Raw genomic sequence first — 22,433 nt, 5'->3', positions numbered from 1 at the left:
GTTACAGGACCTGAGCTACCAGGTGGTTTCTGAAATGAAACCTGTGTCTTCTGTAACAACACAGTGATCTTAACTGCTATGCTATCTTTCTAGCCACTTTTTTCTATTCATTTAAAATTTATTTTATACATGTTAACTAAAATATACTACCTCACTTTCCCCTTTCCTCGCCCTCCTCCATCCCTTCCCCAATTCTGCCTTACAATGTCTTTTTTTAAGTATGTGTGCATAAGTATGTCAAACATATGAATAAAACTTGCTGAGTCCATCTCTTTTGGTGTGTGGATATGGTGCCAGGGCTGAACACTTCGCATTGTATATGGAATTAGGGAGCTCATCTCAGCTGGAGGCTAATTCCCCTATTTGCAGGGGAGTTCGACTCCTCAATGACCAATAAGAGTCTGACCCTAAAGTAACCTAGGCTGCCTTGGACAGAAAATATAGGGTAGCAAACACCTCAACTAACACTTGCTGGTGTCATGGCCCTGAAGTCCTGGAGCTGCAGGGAAGATTATGGACATTGTGTCTCTTTGTTCTGTGGACCACCCACCATACCCCTGACCATTCTCTCCTTGGATGACCTTGAAATCCTGAAATGCCTTCCTTCTCAAAGCACCATGATTACTGGCCTGTGTCACCATGCCTCTCTTAGGTTGTTTCAACGTCATTTGATGAGTTATTAGAATGACAGGATGAGTAAGATGAACAGCTGCACTCAACTATATTTCAAAACCACATTTCTCTATGAGGGTGGTTTCACTCTCTGTACAATAAGGACAAAACTCTACCCTAGTCCTTTGATGAGTTATAACAGACTCAATGATAAACTAAAACAACATTGCTCATAGTTGGAAGACAGTAGACTTCAACGAAGAAAGCTGCAGTTGATGGGAGCCTTCTTCTGTTACTGGAGTTAGGACTAGAGCCTGTGGCCTGGTTACTCTATCAAGCCAGGTTCAGCCACTCATCCTCAATAAGATAATTGGAAGAACTGAACTATCTAGCTGTGACATGCCCACCTATAATGCAGGCACTCTGGAGGTAAGGTGAGCAGACCTCTCCAATGCCCTAGGAGAGCCTAGTTTATATTCTGAGTTCCAGGCCAGCCAGAGATTCATGGTGGGACTATTCTTTAAAATAATAAAAAGCGGGGTGAGGAACAATGGAAAAGAAAAAAAGCAAACTATTAATGAAAATTGAAAACATTAACATATTTACATGGTGTGGTTAATTTTGACCAGTGATGAAGATATAATGTAACTAATTCATCCTTGGGGTCCTAACAGGTTTAGATATAAGTAAGGCAAGAGATGAACAATGAAATGATCTAACCAAGCCATGTCATTAATATTTTCCTATTCATAAATCTACTCTCCGTTCTCAAATCCTTTCTCTCCTGCAAGATTTATTCAGTAGAGACATTCTCATCTGGAGAAATTAATCTTTTCCCAGAAAGACTTTCCAGGGGAAATTTGAATTTCATGGAGTCCCTTGTTTCACTAGAAGTTTGCCTCAGGGAGAGATATAAATGTCTCGAATATCGAATATTAATCTTATTCCTACCAGGCAGGCAAGCTACAGGGATGACACAGTGAGGATTGTGGAGCTTTACTGTCAAATTGGAGACCACAGAGTGGGAGCCTGAAGGATGCTGCACTGACAGCTACATGCAGTTGCTGAGAACAGGAAAGAGGGGCCTTGAACCACCACAGCTGAATGGATACAGAGACTATTGTAGGAGCCAGCTTGTCCTGTTGGACACCCCCCTAAGCACTGTTCTCTGAGACAGGTGGTAAGCTATTGGAGGACACGTTCAAATGCTTCTGAAATGCAAATCCCTGAAGATCTGGAAAAGGTCTGGTTCTGGACCGGAACCACTGTGTCCTATGTATTCCTGAGCACAATCTAAGCCTAAGGGAGGAGCTCGTGTCACTCAAGATTCACTGGCCAATCAGAGCCTTGAGGCGGACTGCGTCAGACGGGGAGGCGGGTTCTTCCGGGTGCCATGAGTTCCCCTTAGTACCTGAGCCTGCTTGAATGGCCTGAGCCATTCTGCTCGATACTGTGAGGTGCGCTCAGGCAAGCTCCGAGGTTGCGAAATGGTGAGCACAGGGCCACTGACAATAACGGGGAGGAGCAGAGGGCTGAGCAGCGGGAGCTGGTGTGGTGGGTCTTTCCCGGGGCTGAGTGGGAACCGGACGCCAGATGCGGCCACCTGTGAGGTCCCTTGTGGTCCTAGCCACTCGCTGGCCCCAGCGGTAGCCTCTGAACAACTTCACTATTGGGGCTGCATCTTCGCAGAGCATTTGGAACAGTGGCTTGTGTGTAGAAACATCCTTGGCAGGATGCTAAACTCAGAGAGCCCTAGCTTCTATAAGTTCTGTCCTTAATATTTAACATTAAGGTGTACGATCCATTTGTAGTTAATTTTGTGGAGGTTGTAAAAGGCATCTCATGTGTTGGGTAGCAATCCACTATTAAGCTTGTGATGTAGAAGAGTAGAATTGATGATGTAAAGGGTTTAGTAAGCTTAGGAGATAGCAGAATTTAGCTGAGGGAGGACTGCCTGTAAAAACACCCCACAGAAATGTAGTATGCTAACCTGGCCTGTTAGAGATTAGAATGTTAGGATACACATATTTATTCACCAGGATTATCCAGAAATATGGCTCTAAGCCATAACAAAGGAAACAACCCTGCTTTACAACCAGCCACCAAGCCTATCCCCATATCAAAGAGAAGACCTTTAACAAGCTGCTTGATGATGATTACAGGATCATAATAAACATCTGGTCCTGGTGTGACCTAATGGTTCAGTTATCTTCTTGAAAAAGAATACCTCTGCCACAAGGGCAAGATGACCCCTAGTGACAACCATTTGAAAAGGTAAAAAAAAAAAAAAAAAAAAACTATTGTGTTGAATGCTGGCCTGATAAGGCAAGTTTTATTGCCTCCAGGCCCCTGTTTACAAGATAATGACCCAAAGACCCCAGACCATTACCAGCTCTTTCAAGCATAGTCCTGGTTTTAGGGAAGGAACTCTGTTTCATCTCAATAACTCAGAGTCTAAGTGAGGGGATGCATCAGATTCTGGGAACACAACACTTTCCAGTGCATGGGGTTGTGGTTATCAGTCCTAGGTCCACTATACGCTTCGTCAGGAATGTTCTTGAGATACCCTGAGTTCCCCTTGTGCAGCACTGTTTGGTTAGACTCCTCCTGAGTGTGTCCCGTTGTACGACGTTTCTGCTGACTTCATAGATGTCTCCCATTTCCTTCCATTTCCCCCATGTTAGTACTATACAAGATGTTATTCTTCTTAAGAAGCTTACTTAGCATAAGACAGACCTTGTGCAAGAGCTCCCCTCCCCAGCTTTTATACTTTCCATCTTCTCCTTTTCTATGTGTTTCACCATCTGTGACCCTCCACTTAAGACCCTGTCACTGAAGAATGACCTGCAGTTTTAGGGAACCTGTGTACTTAAGAAATGATCCTGTGGATATGTTTGCTGTGTAAATTTCCCGTCTTTGTAAGTGGTTAGACTTGCAGCCTCCAATCCATGTTTACATTGTTCAAAGTATAACCTGGGACCTGAACCTAAAAGAGACTTGAGGGAGAGAGCATATGTAGAATGCAAAATCTATCCTAGGCTAACTCCTCTTTTAGCATTAGCCAGCATAGCTGGTTTTTCCTACTTTGTAGTTTCTTCTTTTTCCCATGCTTTACCCACTACCCTCCCCACCCCCTAGCACCAGATAGGAGAGAAACAGGATAGAAGAGAAAGGCATCCTTAAATCTGATTTCTTTCCTTCTTTTTAAGCTACGAACAAAGCACAACCAACCTCTCTAAAAGACCAACAACCGCCCTGCCTGTTTTAGGATTTTACTGCTGTGAACAGACACCATAACCAAGGCAGCTCTTTTAAGAACATTTAATTGGACTGGCTTCCATGTTCAGAGATTCAGTCCAGTATCATCAAGGCGGGAGCATGGCAGCTTCCAAGCAGACATGGTGCAGGCCGAGCGGAGAGGTCTACATCTTCCTCTGCAGGCCTCTAATTAAAGACTGGCTTCCAGGCAGTTAGGACCAGGGTATTAAAACCCATGCCCACAGTGAGACACCTACCCCAACAAGGCCACACCTCCCTATAGTGCCACTCCCTGGCTCAAGCATATACAAACCATCACACTGCCTCTCTGGGTCCTTAGGGTACCCTCCAAAAAGTTCCCAGAATTCCAAATGTCACGTTATTACAGAAATCTGTAGCTGGTAAAACCATGAGTCTGCTAGAGCATGAAGCAAATCATGGTCAGTGGCTGCAGACAATCAGAAGCAGAGCTCACACCTGGGATTATAACAAAAGCACATTCACCATTATGACGAAAATACTTGATTCAGGTAGGGTGGTGATTTTTTTAATTTCACAACATGTATTAATTCATGGATATTAGTGAAAACAGACCAGATTGGTGGATGTACAATTTGGGGAGTTTGTGTTCAGACAAAGAATATTGAAGTTCTAATTAAGGGACTGTCTTTTATAAAGATGTGTACAATCTTTGTTGACAGAGTTAAGTCAGCTCAGAGGGCCTGAGACACAGACCTTTGGCTGTGGCTATGTGTGTCAGAATACAGGTCTCAGCAGCTAACATTGCACATGGGGGCAAGGTCAGACATATCTTATTAATGCCATTTCATCTACCAGGGAATGGCCTGTTGTCTTGTAACATAACCTGTAGATCTATGCTTTTTTTTTTTCATTTGTATTTATCTTTTTAAGAAGTCAAATATTGGTATTACTTTTTAAGTTCTTAATGCATCACTGCTCTAATCTTTTATTTGTTTCTATTCTCCAGTAACTATGGGTCATTAAGAATTTTATTCCTTTTTCTCAAGTACTTTGATAATTTGTTTCTTCTTAGAACAATATCTTCTGTAGGTCAGACTTGCCTCATGCTATATAGTTAAGACTTGCTTTGAGCATCTAATCCTGCCCCCTGCTGTTCAGTGCCTGGAAGACAGTCCTGTAATTGCTTCTGTGCTGAGCCCTGAGAAGGAAGTGAGACCACATAATGAGTGTCCTCCCACTAGAAATAAAGAGGGACCTGTGTAAAAATTGAGTACACCGATCACCTTTGACATCACAGCACAAAAGGAACAGGAAGGAAGGTGAACTTTCCTGCTTTGAAAGTAGTTGGCATAAGTGGTGGGTAGTCAAGTAATCAGCTTTAGACGATCAGTAAAAATCTAAAATGACCATTTTTGTGGGTTCCCAGACCAGGGCAATCAAGAATCTAAATAAGGATCTGAACTTATTTCGAGAAACCAAATTACTATAGTTACACTAGTTCAACAAAAACAAAAACTATTGACAAACTGGCATGCCTATACCTAACAAGAATGCTATTTTTCCTCTCTGAAAGTGCACAGCCTGAGAGGAAAAGTGTGAGTAATACTTGAGGTGCTCTAGTACATATGTCTAATTCCTGGAGAATATTAGACCATAAAACCTGTTTCAACTTTTTCAAACATTCTTCAAGATTATACTTAAATCATTTCAACCTTCTCTAGATGTTTAACAAATCAGAGTGGACTTAGCTATCAGGTTCTCCCAAGCATCCCTCAGTTCCTATTTGTCACAGGGTTTGGTTGGCATACCTGTGCTCTCATTAGGGATTAGGCTGCCCTTCTCCCAGCTGCCCTACTGTAATTCAACCATTTTGGTTACCTGGTCTTTTCCACCTATCATTTGCCCTCCTGTCTTCTTAGTCTGGCTTTCCTCCTCCCTTTCACCCTCTTCTGACATGGCTCAGAGTCATATGCACTGTGGACTCTCCCAGATGTCTCTGCCCCTGGCTATACTCTCCTTTATCTATAATAAATTTTCTAATGCACCATACATAGGATCAGCCATGGCCTTTCCTTTTTACTTCTTTTTTCATTCACCTTCCATTTATAGTTCGTGAATTTTAAATTTGTAGCAACCTTTTACCTCAGTTGTTGTTTCTGTTTTGGTTGTAGGACTTCCCAGCTGTGAAGCAAAGGGATAGCTGCACTGGACTAGCATGTGTAATAGAATGTACACACAAAGCACCCTTTGCCTTGGGAGATGAACAGGTGGGAGAGTGGAAGATTCCGTCTGCCCCTAGGGTGGGGCAGAAGGGCAGAGCTGGAAGGCCTGTTCTGTCTGATTCCAGTAGTGGAGCTGCTACTGTCCTGTGGACAAGCTAGCAATCAGGAGGAGCATGAATGGGAGATAGCATGGATGTTCTTTCCATATTCTCCTCTGATGCAGTCCATCAGAGAGCTGTGAGGGAGACCACAAGCTATGCTATGGTGAGTGTGGCAGCTACCAGGAAGAGCAGGTTGGCTAAGCTATCTAGGGCCAATCTGATTGGACTTGGATAGACCTTGAACCAGACTGTGGTTCTGTTGGTACATGTGGTGACCTGGTCAGAGGATCTTGGCCTCTGAGCCGGCCTGAGTGTGGATTCCCTGGGGAAGAGGAAGCTCTGTAGCTCTGGCCATAGGAAGCTTTATTGCTTATAATACCACTGCCCAGTGTGCACAAACAAGCATTATTTCTGGTATGCAGTGGGAAGACAGATTTCAAAATCCAAACGTCTAGCTTCTATTACGTTCTGAACATTGCATTGCACATTCAATTTTGTGTGATAAACTTTATAAATTGTTTTGAAACTGGTAGACAGGAGGTGATAGGGATTATCCTTCAGCAATATTTGATTAAAATCCTATTACCTTTCTACTACCACCAGCCACAATGAAAGAAGTGATTCAGGGAAATTCAATTCCAGGGTACAAAAGAAATTCCAAAGATGCAGAGGTTTCCTAAGTGTGCATGGTGTTATGAAGGTGCATAGAGCAGATTCTACATCATGTGCCATAATTCATATGACAGGAAGCAGACATTAAATTATTCCTCAGTAATTGTTTTGTGTGTGGGTTCAGTGAAGCTGGGTTTAGGTGAGATCACAGGAGGCCGGAGCTACACAGACAGAGCCCACCTTACTCACCACCTTCATACAGAGAGAACTTTAGAACATGGGGCCTCTGGAGGAGAGACCAATAGTAGCTGGAGTATGAGAAAATAACAGTTTAGGGGTCACCGTGAGTTATTTTAGTGGGAGCTGTTAAGTCTGTTTATTTAATTCTCACTCCTTGTTTTCTTAATTAAGGACTGTGTATTGGCGTGTAAAATAAACTCTGATAGCAGTAAGTTGGGATTTTCTACAGATATCAACTAAAATTAGTTAAAAAGATGTGTTATAGTTGATGTAAAATTGCAAATATGTGTGTATTCTGATACATTTGGACATAATACCTAAACCCAAGCAATCCCATTGTACAGAGTTCTCCTTAAAATGACAGAGTTGCCTAGGATCGCAGCAATTTTCTCAGTATATTTTTCATGCACTTGAAATTATCATTGAGCTGTATCATAATTTTCATGTTCATTGCAGTTGTATTCATGGTGGCCTAAATATAAGAGTAACATATTGAGGACAATCTGGGTGCCTCAGGAGGACATTGTGCTAAAGGAATTAAGAAAATAGGAATGGTTAAAGGATTCGATATTGTAAAGATGTTCACAGTCAGTGCTGTATTGGTCATCAAACAGCATGTAATTACAGCTTAAGCAATGTCAACCCATTTCTCCCATCTCATTTTAATCCTTAGCACACTCTTACTGTCAGATGATGTGAGAGCTGCAGCCATCTTGTCTACACTGCAGGTAGAAAACTTAGGGTGGAAAGCACAGAATCTTCCTTAAGCAATCACCTTCAAAGGATCCTTCTGCTTTTTTTTAGAGCATTATGTGGAGAAGGGAAATGAAATATCAAGCTTTCTATAGCAAGAGTTCTTATAGAGATGAGAAGCAAATGTGCTGTTATAGTAGAGTGTAAACATGCAGAAAGTGGCTTTATTTAGTTGGCATGAGAGCTTTCTGCCAATGAGTCATACTACATGAAAAAGAAAAAAATGAGGTTAAGAAACAGCCTGACCATTTTGTTTGAATTTAAATAATGACTGTAAATTACAGTTAAACAAAAAAGTAATAGTGTTAGATAAGTGGCTCATTTCTTTGTTTTCTCTGGATTACATAACCTATTTTAGGTGGTAATGCTTTGATTTTTGCTTTGAAGAATGTGTTTTAACACTTTCATGCACCACTTTGTTTAATGTATTATATAAGCAATATAGCAATTCTATCACATCTTCATTTTTATTGTTTGAATAGTTAGTCAAACATTAGTTTTTGTTGATAAGAAACAAGAGTATTCCTTTGGAATGAAATGAGCTGAAAGCTCTACAGTCCCACATTCCAGACTAGTGAAAGCTAACATGAGAAAATGACCTGCTTTTGTTTCCTGCATGATATGTATTTCACATTGCTGCAAGCAAAACTTCTGATTTCACAGATCTACACTGAGTCCAAGAATGACCTTGTTATGAACTCCCGTGTTGCAGGATCACATTGTGTTATTTACTGGAGAAAAAAAAAAAAATCTGACATGCCCTTACTACACACCTTTAAACCCAAGCAATGAAGGTAAAGTTAGTTTTAGAAGGAAGCACATGTGTTTATAAGCGATGTCTAATGAATCAGAGTAAGATTTGACAGAATAGGATATGCCCAACTCTCAAGAGACGAGAAAGGAAAGAGAGGCAACATAAGAGGAAGCAGTGCAGAGGGTGAGAGGAGGAGGCAGTTTTACCTGGAGAGTTTTACAGAGACAGGTTAAAGAGAACAACCTAGACACAGGTAAAGATAGAATGAGCCAGAAAATGAGGAGCCAGAAGACTAAAATAGAATCCTAGAGATAGTTTGAGGCCATTCAGAGCAATTCAGTTAGAAGTGAAAGAAGCCAGTTTGAATCATTTAGCATGGAGAGGAGTTTAGAGCCATAACAACTGGATTGACCAGCCAGCCAGAATTCAGAAAGAAAAAGAAGTGGGGAGTTTATTCAGAATAAGTCTCAGAGGCTGAAAACATTCTACACCTAGATAAGAGTGCATAGAGCCTAGAAGGTTCGAGGACTAGGCCTAGGTTAGCAGATGGAGGAAGTAAGCCTCCGAGATTACAGTTACATCAGGCAAATAAAACATACTTTTACACTCCTGTATGATAGTCACTGTCTACACAAACAGAATGAGAAGGGTACCTGTCACAATCATGCAGTTCTTGTTTTAACTACTTTCCTTTTCTTTGTTCATTATTGCTTGCCATCTTCTTTGCATTTTGATTTAAGAAATATTGAATTGTTTTAATTGAAGATAGATTCTTCTCCCATACAATATATCTTGACCACTGCTACCCTCCATCCACTCCACCTAGCAACCTTTCACCCTCCTATCCTCCTCTCCCCTAGATCACTCCCGCACCCCCGCCCTGTTTCCTCTTCAGAAATCAGACTTCCAAAAGAGGACAGCCAAACAAGACAAAACAAGATAGAAAAAGACAAGGTGAAAGCCTGCATATTGAGGCTGGACAACGAAACCTGATAGGAGGAAAAGAGTCTCAGGATTAAGGAAAAGAATCAGAGCTACACCTCACTGTTAGGCTAACAGCCATAACGTATCAGCAGAGGACCTGGCACAGATCCATGCTGGCTCCATGCTTGACACTTAAGTCTCTGTAAGGTTCCTGGAAATCCAGGCAGTGTTGGGCATGGGTTCCCTTTCATGTCCTGACTATCAATTTAAACCAAACAGTGGTTGTCCACTCAATTAAGTGTGTTACCATCATGCTCCAGCACATCTTGCAGGAAGGACCAATTGTTGGGGGGGGGCAATTATGGGTAGGGGTTGATGTCCAGGTCTCTCTGTAGCCTGTAGAGTACCTTCTCTCCTTTAAGAGACTAGAGCATAGGGGTGAAGCTTGACCTCTACACTGAGTGGAACTATGTAAAATTTGTCCTCAGTGACAGGGCTCCCTTGTCAGTTTTAAGAGATCCAAGTTTTGTCCTAGCATCAGCAAAGGTTGGTTGTTTAAGGATCTTCAAGGGACCTCCTTGGGCAACAGCTCAACTGAATGTAACCCATCCCCAACATTGAAGCCCTACCTGGCGACAAAGATGGTCAGTTCAGACTCCATATCTTCCATTCCTAGGAGTCCTCATTAGGGTCACCGTCATAGATTCCAGGAAGTTGCCATTACACTGGTTTTCTACACTAACCCCCAAATATCCCCTAATTCTAACTGTTTCTTGAGGCTCTGCGTCCACCCCACAGCTAGGCATAGCCTCTTGGGGAGGCAGACCACAGGAAACATTTTTGCCTGCATTTCTCCACACTGTTACCTGGCAGGTGCTGGTTTATAGGGAAGCCCCCTGCACTGCTCCGCTCCAGGGTGGGGAAACACAGTATGAGATGAGAGAGAAAGCAGGAGCTGGTTGGCGGTCCATGAGCCTGCAGTGAGACTGGGGCTGTGAGGTTCTCTGACTTGGACATCCTGGCCTTGCTGGGAGTCGCAGAAGAGCCAAGAACAGAGTCAGGGCCAGGGAAAGGGGAACTTAGGCTTAGCTCATTGGGGATTGTCCTTAGCTTGTCAGGTGTCTGGGAATGCAGATGGGCCGTCTACAAGAGAGTCATGCTGTGAGTCTGTAGACAAAGGTCTTCCTCATGTTCCTCATGGTGGTTCTTGATGAAAACAGCAGTCCATGTTTAACCATATCATTTATTAGCTGTTTGTGGTGGGAAATGGATGCATGCACACCCCATCTCTGAGGGTAGACTCAAGATTAAATCACCTTCTGCAAGGAGGAATGTCTGGGAAGGAAGCTTATTAGCTAAGCCCTCTGGGCCTCTAGGTACCTCATTAGCATGGAGAACTCTGTTATGGGCTTAAATGATTACAGGTCACCTAGGTGGGGAACATGGCGTGTGCTCCAGGCCAGGAGTCTGCCGGGGACCAGGGAGCCACCTAAGTCTCAGGTATGTGTCCACAGAGTCTCCAGGTCTCAACCCGCTCTACCACCAAGCTTCCTGGCATGGTTTTAGGTCCCACAGTTTCTCCCTGCATTGTACTCTCTTCCTTCATCCCAGTCCCCACCTCCAACTGATCCTTCCCACTCCTGTTCTTATCAAACCCCAGTCTGCTCACAGAAAATATTCTGTTTCCTCTACAGAAGGAGATCCATGCTTCTCCCCTATAGCCCTCCTCTTTACCTAACTTTTCTGTGTTTGTGGAATGTAGCTTGATTATTATTTACCTAATAGATAATATCCACTGATAAATGAATGAATATCTGTCATTCTGGGTCTTGGTTGTGTCTTTTTTTCTAGTTGCATTCACCTGCCTGTAAATTCATGATTTCATTTAAAAAAAACAGTTGATTGGGCTGGAGAGATGGCTCAGCCGTTAAAGGCTAGGCTCACAACCAAAAAAAAAACAGTTGAGTGATACTCTCTTGAGTAAATGTGCCATATTTTGTTTATCCATTCGTCAATTGAGGATATCTAGTTTGTTTACAGTTTCTGCCTAGTATGAATAAATACACTATGAACATAGTTGAGCTCCTTTTGGAGCACCTTTTGGGTAGATGACAAAGAATGGTGTGCCTGGGTCTTGAGTTAGATGGATTCTCAGTTTTCTGAAGAACCACTCTTCTGAGGAAATAGTGATTTCCAAAGTGTCTGTATTAGTTTACACTCCCACAAGCACTGTAGGATGGTTCCCATTATCCATATCCTTGCCAGAATGAGCTGTCACTTGCATTATTGATCTTAGCCATTCTGACATTTGTAATATGGATTCTCAAAGTAGTTGATTTGCATTTTCCTAATCACTGAGAAGGTGAAGAAGTCTTTCTCAGCTATTTGAGATTCCTCTGTTGAGAATTTTCTGTTTAGATCTATACCCAATTTTTTTTCTCCATCTTTATTAAATTGGGTATTTCGTATCTGCATTACAATTGTTATTCCCTTTCCTGGTTTCCAGGCCAACATCCACGTAACCCCTCCCGCTTCCACTTCTATATGGGCTTCCCCTCCCCATCCTCCACCCATTACCATCCTCCCCCCAACAATCCCATTCACTGGGGCTTCAGTCTTGGCACGACCAAGGGCTTCCCCTTCCACTGGTGATCTTACTAGGCTATTCATTGCTACCTATGAGGTTGGAGCCCAGGATCAGTCCATGTATATCTTTGGGTAGTGCCTTAGTCCCTGGAAACCCTGATTGGTTGGCATTGTTGTTCATATGGGGTCTCGAACCCCTTCAAGCTCTTTCAGTCCTTTCTCTGATTCCTTCAACGGGGATCCCATTCTCAGTCCAGTGGTTTGCTGCTGGCATTCGCCTCTGTATTTGCTGTATTCTTTCTGTGTCTCTCAGTAGAGATCTACATCCGTTTCCTGTTGGCCTGCACTTCTTTGCTTCACCCATCTTGTCTAATTGGGTGGCGGTATATGTATGGGCCACATGTGGGGCAGGCTCTGAATGGGTGTTCCTTCTGACTCTGTTCTAACTTTGCCTCACTAGTCCCTGCCAAGGGTATTCTTGTTCCCCTTTTAAAGAAGGAGTGAAGCATTCACATTTTGATCATCCGTCTTGAGTTTCATTTGTTCTAGGCATCTAGGGTAATTCAAGCATTTGGGCTAATAGCCACTTATGATTGAGTGCATACCATGTGTGTTTTTCTGTGATTGGGTTACCTCACTCAGGATGATATTTTCCAGTTCCAACCATTTGTCTAAGAATTTCATAAAGTCATTGTTTTTGATAGCTGTGTAATATTCCATTGTGTAGATGTACCACATTTTCCTCTGTTGAAGGGCATCTGGGTTCTTTCCAGCTTCTGGCTATTATAAATAAGGCTGCTATGAACATAGTGGAGCACGTGTCTTTTTTATTTGTTGGGGCATCTTTTGGGTATATGCCCAAGAGAGGTATAGCTGGATCCCCAGGCAGTTCAATGTCCAATTTTCTGAGGAACCTCCAGACTGATTTCCAGAATGGTTGTACCAGTTTGCAATCCCACCAACAATGGAGGAGTGTTCCTCTTCCTCCACATCCTCACCAGCATCTGCTGTCACCTGAGTTTTTGATCTTAGCCATTCTCACTGGTGTGAGGTAAAATCTCAGGGTTGTTTTGATTTGCATTTCCCTTATGACTAAAGATGTTGAACATTTCTTTAGGTGTTTCTCAGCCATTCGGCATTCCTCAGCTGTGAATTCTTTGTTTAGTTCTGAACCCCATTTTTTTTAAATTTATTTATTTAATGTATATGAGTACACTGTTGCTGTCTTCAGACACACCAGAAGAGGGTATCAGATCCCATTACAGATGGTTGTGAGCCACCCTGTGGTTGCTGAGAATTGAACTCAGGACCTCTGGAAGAGCAGTTGGTGCTCTTAACCGCTGAGCCATCTCTCCAGCCCCTTAACCCCCATTTTTAATAGGGTTATTTGTGTCCCTGTGGTCTAACTTCTTGAGTTCTTTGTATATTTTGGATATAAGGCCTCTATCTGTTGTAGGATTGGTAAAGATCTTTTCCCAATCTGTTGGTTGCCATTTTGTTCTTTGGTTGCCACAGTGTCCTTTGCCTTACAGAAGCTTTGCAGTTTTATGAGATCCCATTTGTCGATTCTTGATCTCAGAGCATAAGCCATTGGTGTTTTGTTTAGGAAATTTTTTCCAGTGCCCATGTGTTCGAGATGCTGACCTAGTTTTTCTTCTATTAGTTTGAGTGTATCTGGCTTGATGTGGAAGTCCTTGATTCACTTGGACTTAAGCTTTGTACAGGGTGATAAGCATGGATCGATCTGCATTCTTCTACATGTTGACCTCCAGTTGAACCAGCACCATTTGCTGAAAATGCTATCTTTTTTCCATTGGATGGTTTTGGCTCCTTTGTCAAAAATCAAGTGATCATAGGTGTGTGGGTTCATTTCTGGGTCTTCAATTCTATTCCATTGGTCTATCTGTCTGTCTCTGTACCAATACCATGCAGTTTTTATCACTATTGCTCTGTAATACTGCTTGAGTTCAGGGATAGTGATTCCCCCTGAAGTCCTTTTATTGTTGAGGATAGTTTTAGCTATCCTAGGTTTTTTGTTATTCCAGATGAATTTGCAAATTGTTCTGTCTACCTCTTTGAAGAATTGGATTGGTATTTTGATGGGGATTGCATTGAATCTGTAGATCGCTTTTGGTAAAATGGCCATTCTTACTATATTAATCCTGCCAATCCATAAGCATGGGAGATCTTTCCATCTTTTGAGGTCTTCTTCAATTTCTTTCTTCAGAGACTTGAAGTTCTTATTGTACAGATCTTTTACTTACTTGGTTAAAGTCACACCGAGGTATTTTATATTATTTGGGACTATTATGAAGGGTGTCATTTCCCTAATTTCTTTCTCGGCTTGTTTCTCTTTTGTGTAGAGGAAGGCTACTGATTTATTTGAGTCAATTTTATACACAAACACTTTGCTGAAGTTGTTTATCAGCTTTAGTAGTTCTCTGGTGGAACTTTTGGGATCACTTAAATATACTATCATATCATCTGCAAATAGTGATATTTTGACTTCTTTTCCAATCTGTATCTCTTTGATCTCCTTTTGTTGTCTGATTGCTCTGGCTAGAACTTCAAGAACTATATTGAATAAGTAGGGAGAGAGGGGGCAGCCTTGTCTAGTCCCTGATTTTAGTGGGATTGCTTCAAGTTTCTCTCCATTTAGTTTAATGTTAGCAACTGGTTTGCTGTATACAGCTTTTACTATGTTTAGGTATGGGCCTTGAATTCCTATTCTTTCCAGGACTTTTATCATGAAGGGGTGTTGAATTTTGTCAAATGCTGTCTCAGCATCTAATGAAATGATCATGTGGTTTTGTTCTTTCAGTTTGTTTATATAACAGATCACGTTGATGGTTTTCCGTATATTAAACCATCCCTGCATGCCTGGGATGACACCTGTTTGATCATGGTGGATGATTGTTTTGATGTGTTCTTTCTGGCTCCTGCCTTTTTGGAGCCTCAGCAGGTGCAGAAGGAGCTCATTGCAAATATCTGATTAACCCTCAAGAGATCAGCTTTGCAGAGGGCTGCAGGCTGGACAGAAGTTTAGGGAAGATGAAGGCCAGCTCAGTCCCTGCAGGATTAGCCTGGTCCTTTTCCTCTGTTATTTGATTCTATAGGTTAAGTTCACCATTGTTGTTTAGTTGATAACTGGTTATAATAAAATCTATTGCAATGGTCCTCCTGGAATCAGCATGCCCTGGATCATATTAGCATTATTTTTAATAAACTTGCTTAACATTATAAAAAGCTCCCAGATAGGACAGTATCTTTGAACAATAGTCTCCCCTTTGTGGCTTTCTTTTGTGAGTTTATAGAAGTTGTAGGAGAAACCTTTCTAGATTCCTTATTGGGCATGGCATTTGAGTGTCCATACACTCAACCTCTTTCCTGTTTTTTGTTTGTACTGTACTGTGGTTGAAACTGATCAGTGAGCTTCCTTCTCATGCTTTCATGCCTTCCCCATTATAGACTATATCACTAAATCACTTAGGATGCAGTAGAAGAAATTGCTATTCAGTGCTAAGCTATTTTGTGAGCCTGGTGTTTTTATACTTTTGGTTTTGGTTTTGGTTTTGGTTTTGGTTTTGGTTTTGGTTTTGGTTTTGAAGACAATGTTTCTGTGTATATCCATGGCTATCCTGAAAGTAGGTATACAGAACATGCAAGCCTCAAACTTAAAATTCCACCTGTCACTGACATGGTGGAATGCTGGGATTAAGTGTGGGTCAGCATGCCTGGCTATTTTCTTGTGTATGCGCTTGCTTGCTTGCTTGCTTGCTTGCTTGCTTGCTTGCTTGCTTGCTTTTATATTATTGGCTGATGGACCTGAAATGTAGATTTTGCTACATGTCAAGCATATGCTGTTGTATTGATCTTCATGAATGTGACTTTTGAAATCTGGCAGAGAGAATATTCTATTTCTCAGGATGGCATGGATTCATGATATTAATACTGCCTGAGCTTTCTTTTTTCTTTTATTTTTTCTGTTTTTTGGAGCTGGGGACCAAACCCAGGGCCTTGCGCTTGCTAGGTAAGCGCTCTACCACTGAGCTAAATCCCCAACCCCCTGCCTGAGCTTTCTAAGTCATTGAATTGCCACTGCATAACATTCTTCCTATCTGTTCTGGATTTTTGGGTTTTCTTTTTAAAATTAATATGAGTACTTTGCCTGTATGCATGAATATTTACCTCATGTGTGCCTGGTCCTCATAGTAGTCAGAGGATGGCCTCAGACTTCCTGAACTTGGAGTAATGAATAGTTTTGAGGCCCCTTGTAAGTACCAGCAATTGAGCACAGTTATTTGCAAGTCCAGCAAAAGTCTTCACTGGTGAGCCATCTCTCCTGCCCTATGTTGGTTATTTAAAATCAACTACTAATATTTTCTTCTGTCCACTTGTAACTATTTAAACATGTATCCCCTTTTAGTAAGATCTTAATGTTACAGTTTAAACTGGGGGCACTTCAAAATTTTGGAAGATGAATATAGAACTGGAATTAATGTATAATTCTTTGAGGGAACCTAAGTAAAAACCTCTGAATTCTTTCTCTCTTTCTTGTTTGTTTGATTTTTGCAGGGGAGACAGGGTCTTAATATGTACCTCTGTCTGTCCTAGATAAGCCAGGCTGGCACATAACTCAATGAGATACACCTGGCTCTGCCTCCTGAATGCTGGGATTAAAGGAAAGCATGAGACAGTACATCCAGTTTACCCATCATTTTTTGTAGTTAGTAACTGTTTATACAATTTCTCTGATATATGCTCAGTACTCTTTGCTTGTTGTGGTCTCTCTTTCTCTCCCTCTCCTTCCTTCCTCCTCTGTGTTAATTGGCATGTCTCTTGCAAGGCTATATCCTATTCAAAGAGCAAAGAAATGACAGACATAGACCTCATTATTCAGTTTACTTCTATGATCATTTGGTGATTTTATTAGAACCTCTGGGTCAAGAAGTAAGTAAAAGCAATTATTGAGTTTCTGGCACTGTTCCTGAGCTCACACATGCTGTTGGCTGATACTCTCAAGGACCTTCTGGAGCTCCCAAAAGTGTCCTCCTCTTTGCTTGCCATAGCTGAAGAACTGAACTTGCTCCCTAAGTACTCTCATGAGAGAGGATTCCCCTGTGAAACCTGGAACATTTCCTGCCCATGGTTCCTGCTTGATGAGATGTCTGTTTACAAATGAAGCCACCATAATCTTTATACTAGCATAGTATGTTTTTGTGAATAAACTGAACATATTTGAAAGGAAAAAAAATGTAAGTAGAGGAACCACCAGAATTATATGAATATAATTCTGTGTCAATGAAGTACACATTTACATGATTATCTGTATCATGATTTCTATCATACACATGTGTGAGATACTTTAGGATGCTGTGACCTATGATGATGTGCATGTGAACTTCACTCAAGAAGAATGGGCTTTGCTGGATCCCTCACAGAAGAATCTCTACAAAGATGTGATGCTGGAGACCTACAGGAACCTCAATGCTATAGGTAAGACAGTGAATTTTTCTTTCACTTTTTAAAATAAGGGAACAAATGTTTCTTTGTTACTGATGCTCTTCTGTAACTTAAATTGAGAATAAGGAATGATCAGGTTCACTGAAGATAGTAACTTAAATTTTGCCTAATTACCAATAATATATCAATGTTACAAGAAGTATGTGAAGTATTATTTCCAATAATACAGCAAACATTTTCTTTTTGATTTAATACCAATTTGGTTTTTAGTTTATTTAATGTATTTACATTTCAAATACTATCCCCTTTTCCTGCTCTCCCATCCTCCCTCCCCCTACTTCAGTGAAGATGCTCCCACTCCCACCCACCCTTTCTGGTACTATGTTTTAGGCTATGATTGGGAACACCATACTATTGAAGAACATTGCCAAAGTTCTAGAAGACATACAAGGTAATTTTCATGTGCTAGTTGGTATGAATATGCCTCTGAAGAATTTTTAATGTGTTTTGGACATTTTAAATAAAACAATGTAAAAAAAAAGCACTTCTTTAAATATACTGATGATGATTAAATTCACAAAGATCCGTAAACCTCAGTGACAGGTATCTGATTTGTGTTTGCAAGGAATTCCTCTAAGAAAAAACGCAAGGGAACAATGCCTTAACAGACATTATCATTTGAATCATAGCCACATTGCAGCTACTCTGTAGAACTGCCAATCTATTTAGACTAATACCACTCCCATATTGCAAAGGATGTATACTTTAAATAGGTGTATATGTCTAAAACCTAATAAGCAAATATTCCATAGTAAAGCTGGTGTTGTTTACAAACCTATAGTAACATTGCTAAGGTTAGTGAGAGGAAAGTTTATGAGAGTCAAGAATGTTGTTGAGGAGAAACTTTAACCCCATACCTCATGTCTTTGATGAAGAAAAAGTCAAACTGTATGCAATGTGAAAATCTTTCATTTGCTATTCTTCTTTTAATAGATATATCATGTGTCACAATGGATACAAGCCATGTGAGCACAGGGATATTGAAAAAAGCAATGTACCTCTCTCTCTCTCCCAGAACAATTAGAAGATATTCCCCCATTTGAGTAGACTTTCTCAGTATGATACAAGTTTATAATGAGTTTTCCAACTTCATTGGGAATATATCCACAAACTCACACTGCAGAAAATCCCTATGAATTCTAGGAATAGAGAAATTTTCTCTGTTTGTCCTGGTTCGCATTGCTAATTCTGTATGCAAATGTAGTATATTTCTATAGGAAAATTTGTAAATGCACTCAGTCTGGTAAAGCTATGAGTTCTTCCAGTTCTCTTGGAATATGTGAAAAACCTCATAGAAAAAAGAACACTATCAATGTGTGGCATATAATAAACACATCTTCAAACACGCCATAATGAAGGGAAACCACAATGTAAACAAAGTGATAAGTCCTTAAGATCTGATTTCTCTTTACGACTATACCGTATTATAAAATTAATTCCCATAGATAAACAGATACAATGGTATCATGAATGTGGTAAAGCTTTGACATGTGTCAATTATCTTTGCAGGCATGAAAGAAGTCTTACTGGAGAGAAACCCTCTGGACATATTCAATGTGGTAAAGCTTTTGCATATCATGGTTGTCCTCAAAGGCATGAAAGGATTCATACTATAGAGAGACCCTCTGAAGATTTTCAATATGGTGAAGACTTTGCATATCACAGTAGTCTCCAAATACATAAAAGAACATATTCTAGAGATAAACCCTACAAATGTAATCAATGTGATAAAGTCTATTCACAATACAGTCATCTCCAAATTCATAAAAGAAAGCATACTGGAGAGAAGCCCTATGAATGTAATCAATGTGGTAAAACCTTTGTGTATCACTGTTATCTTCAAATTCATAAAAGAACACACACTGGAGAGAAACCCTATAAATGTAATCAATGCGATAAAGCCTATTCCCATCACAGTTATCTCCAAATTCATAAAAGAACTCATACTGGAGAAAAGCCTTATGAATGTAAGCAATGTAGTAAAGCCTTTGCATGCTATGGTCAGCTTCGAAGGCATGAAAGAATTCATACTGGAGAGAAACCTTACAAATGTAATCAATGTGATAAAGCCTTTGCACGACACAGTCATCTCCAAATCCATAAAAGAACACATACTGGAGAGAAACCCTATGAATGTAATCAATGTGGTAAAGCCTTTGTATGTTCCAGTCATCTCCAAAGACATAAAAGAATGCACACTGGGGAGAAACCTTATGAATGTAATCAGTGTGGTAAAGCCTTTGCATATCATTGTGGACTTCAAAGTCATGTAAGAGCACATACTGGAGAGAAGCCCTACGAATGTATTCAATGTGGTAAAGCCTTCGCATGTCACATTAGTCTTCAAAACCATGAAAGAATGCATATTGGAGAGAAACCCTATGAATGTAATCGATGTGATAAAGCCTTTGCATATCACCGTAGTCTTCAAAACCATAAGAGACTACATACAGGGGAGAAACATTATGAATGTGATCAATGTGGTGAAGCCTTTCCATATCATAATTATCTTCAAATACATAACACATACTGGAGAGAAATCCTATAAATGTAATCAATGTAGCAAAGCTTTTGCATGTCATAGTAATCTTCAAAGCCATAAAAGAATGCATACTGGAGAGAACCCTATGAATGAAATCAATATGATAAAGCCTTTTCACAACCAAGTAATCTCCAAATACATAAAAGAAAGCATACTGGAGAGAAACCTTAGAAATGTAATGAATGTGATAACGCCTTTTCACAATATGTATTTATGTCTCCAAATACATAAAAGAACGCATGTGGAAAGAAACTGTGTGTATGTAACCAATGTGGTAAAGCCTTTGCAAGTCACAGTGATCTTCAAAGGTCATGCTTTGAATATGCTTGGCCCATGGGAGAGTGGCACTATTAGGAGATGTGGCCTTGTTTGAAGAATTGTGTCACTGTGGAGGTGGGCTTTTGGCTCTTCCAGCACTGAACACTGCCGTGCTTACCTCCATGATGATAATGGACTGAACCTTTGAATCTGTAAGGCATCTCCATTAAATGCCTTTTATAAGAGTTGCCTTGGTATCTTTTCACAGCATTAAAACCCTAATTCAGACAAAAACATGAAAGAAGTCATACTGGAGAGAAGTCCTATGAATGAAAGCAATGTTGTAAAGCCTTTGCCTTTCACAGTTATCCCCAATGTAGAAAAGAGCACATATTGGAGAGAAACCTTATGAATGTACTCAATGTGGAAAGCCTTTGTGTTATGAGGTCTACTTGGGTCAACTTATGAAAACACCAGATCAGTGCAAATGAAAAGTATTTTATTGTAAACAAGCCATTGGAGTTAGAGGGTTAGAGCTACCCATCAGGGCCTCAGAATAGACTCAGGAGTGGAACTGCAACATGAGGCCAGAATGCTACAGAGCTTTTTACGGTTAGAGTTGGGTGGGGGGTTAGGCTTAGAGAGGTTAGTGGTTAGGGTTATAGGGTAGGGGTTTAGGGTTAGGTGGTTAGGGTTATGATATGAGGGTTAGAGGTTGAGACGGGTTACAGTTAGAGGGTGTTAGGGTTAAGGTTAGGGTTATGGGATTAGGGTTAAAGTTAGAGGGTTAGAGTTGGGGGTTTAGTGTTGGGGGTGCTTAGGATTTAGGGAAAAGAAATTTCAGTAGTGATTCCTATTAGAGTTAAGGGTATGGGGAAAAGAAAAAAAGAAATCCCAGCACTGATTCTTATTAGGGTTAGGGTGAGAAAGGAAGGAAGCAAGGAAGCAAGGAAGGAAGGAAAGAACAAAAGAGAAGAACATAAATTTGATGGAAGAAATGGGAGGAGGTTGATTGGGGAAAGGATAGGGATGAAAAAGATATAATATTCACATATAAAATTCATGATGCCTTTGTTAATATCTGAATAGTATTCCATTGTGTAAATGAATCACATTTTATGTATTCATTCTTCATTTGTGGGACATCTGGTTTGTTTACAGCTTCTGGCTATCACAGATAAGGCCACTATGAACATAGTGGAGCACTTGCCCCTATGGCATGATGGGAAATCTTCATATGCCCAAGAGTGATATAGCTGAATCTTCAGGTAGAGCTATTTCTAATTTTCTGAGTAACCTCCAGATTGATTTCCTGATTGGTTGTACCAGTTTTAGACTGAAGTTCCATGTAACAAACATCAATTTATTACTCCTAGAATGGTGAGCCACCTCAAGACAGGATAAGCAGTAAATAACACAACAAATAGCATTCAATATTGAATAACTCGTATTCCAGCTCTAATAGAATGCTACATAGCAGCCTAGAAATTTCATCTGTAAAACTGACTAGATAGCACATACCATTTAGGAATACTGCAAAATTAGGAGTAAAATATGTAAAACTGTGCAGGCCCTGTCACCTAACAGACACTAAATAAACAAACATTAGTTACTATTCCTGTCATTGGTATCAGTGTTATTAGCCTATGCAGGATAGGTGACAACAGTAAGCATATGCTGGTAAATCGTTTTTCTTGTTTTTATCACATCATTAGGAATAATGAGAGATTAAAACTAAAACAACTCTAGCAGTTAACATTTTGGGTTGATTTCAATGATACCCTTTTCACTTGTTCTTACTAACTCTGAACTTTACAGATCTTAAAAAAGTCCACAAAAAAAAAAAAAAAGAAAAAAGCCCACACTTTTTTTTTTTTTTGCCAATGGTACTTTTAATATAAATGTATACAGTAAATTAATATAGAGCTGTTTTTTTTTCTTTTTTTAAACTTTATTAACTTGAGTATTTCTTATTTACATTTCTTTTTTTTTTTTTATTAACTTGAGTATTTCTTATATACATTTCGAGTGTTATTCCCTTTCCCGGTTTCCGGGCAAACATCCCC

General features: G+C 40.4%; 1 protein-coding gene across 7 annotated transcripts; it reads left to right on the top strand.

The window, feature by feature from the left end:
- The first annotated feature begins 1,973 nt into the window (after positions 1–1,973).
- Positions 1,974–21,982, top strand: Zfp950l7 (zinc finger protein 950 like 7). Of its 7 annotated transcripts, none has more exons than XM_063273808.1 (5): positions 1,981–2,102; positions 2,775–10,958; positions 17,414–17,540; positions 17,898–17,958; positions 19,077–21,982. In XM_063273808.1, the coding sequence occupies exons 2-5, from the start codon at positions 10,848–10,850 to the stop codon at positions 20,113–20,115; spliced, it is 1,338 nt and encodes a 445-aa protein (XP_063129878.1). In that variant the 5' UTR covers positions 1,981–2,102; positions 2,775–10,847; the 3' UTR covers positions 20,116–21,982. The 7 variants fall into 7 exon arrangements, with proteins under 7 accessions (XP_038948522.1, XP_038948524.1, XP_063129878.1 ...); XM_039092593.1 differs by having other exon boundaries at positions 1,987–2,102; positions 6,024–10,958; XM_063273807.1 differs by having other exon boundaries at positions 2,009–2,102; positions 2,652–10,958.
- Positions 21,983–22,433: the final 451 nt, after the last annotated feature.

This window comes from Rattus norvegicus, chromosome 14 (genome assembly GCF_036323735.1).
Source record: "Rattus norvegicus strain BN/NHsdMcwi chromosome 14, GRCr8, whole genome shotgun sequence".
In the NCBI taxonomy this organism is placed as follows: domain Eukaryota; kingdom Metazoa; phylum Chordata; class Mammalia; order Rodentia; family Muridae; genus Rattus; species Rattus norvegicus.
The sequence above is the reverse complement of the archived record's forward strand: the minus strand, read 5'-3'. Positions and strand labels throughout refer to the sequence as shown.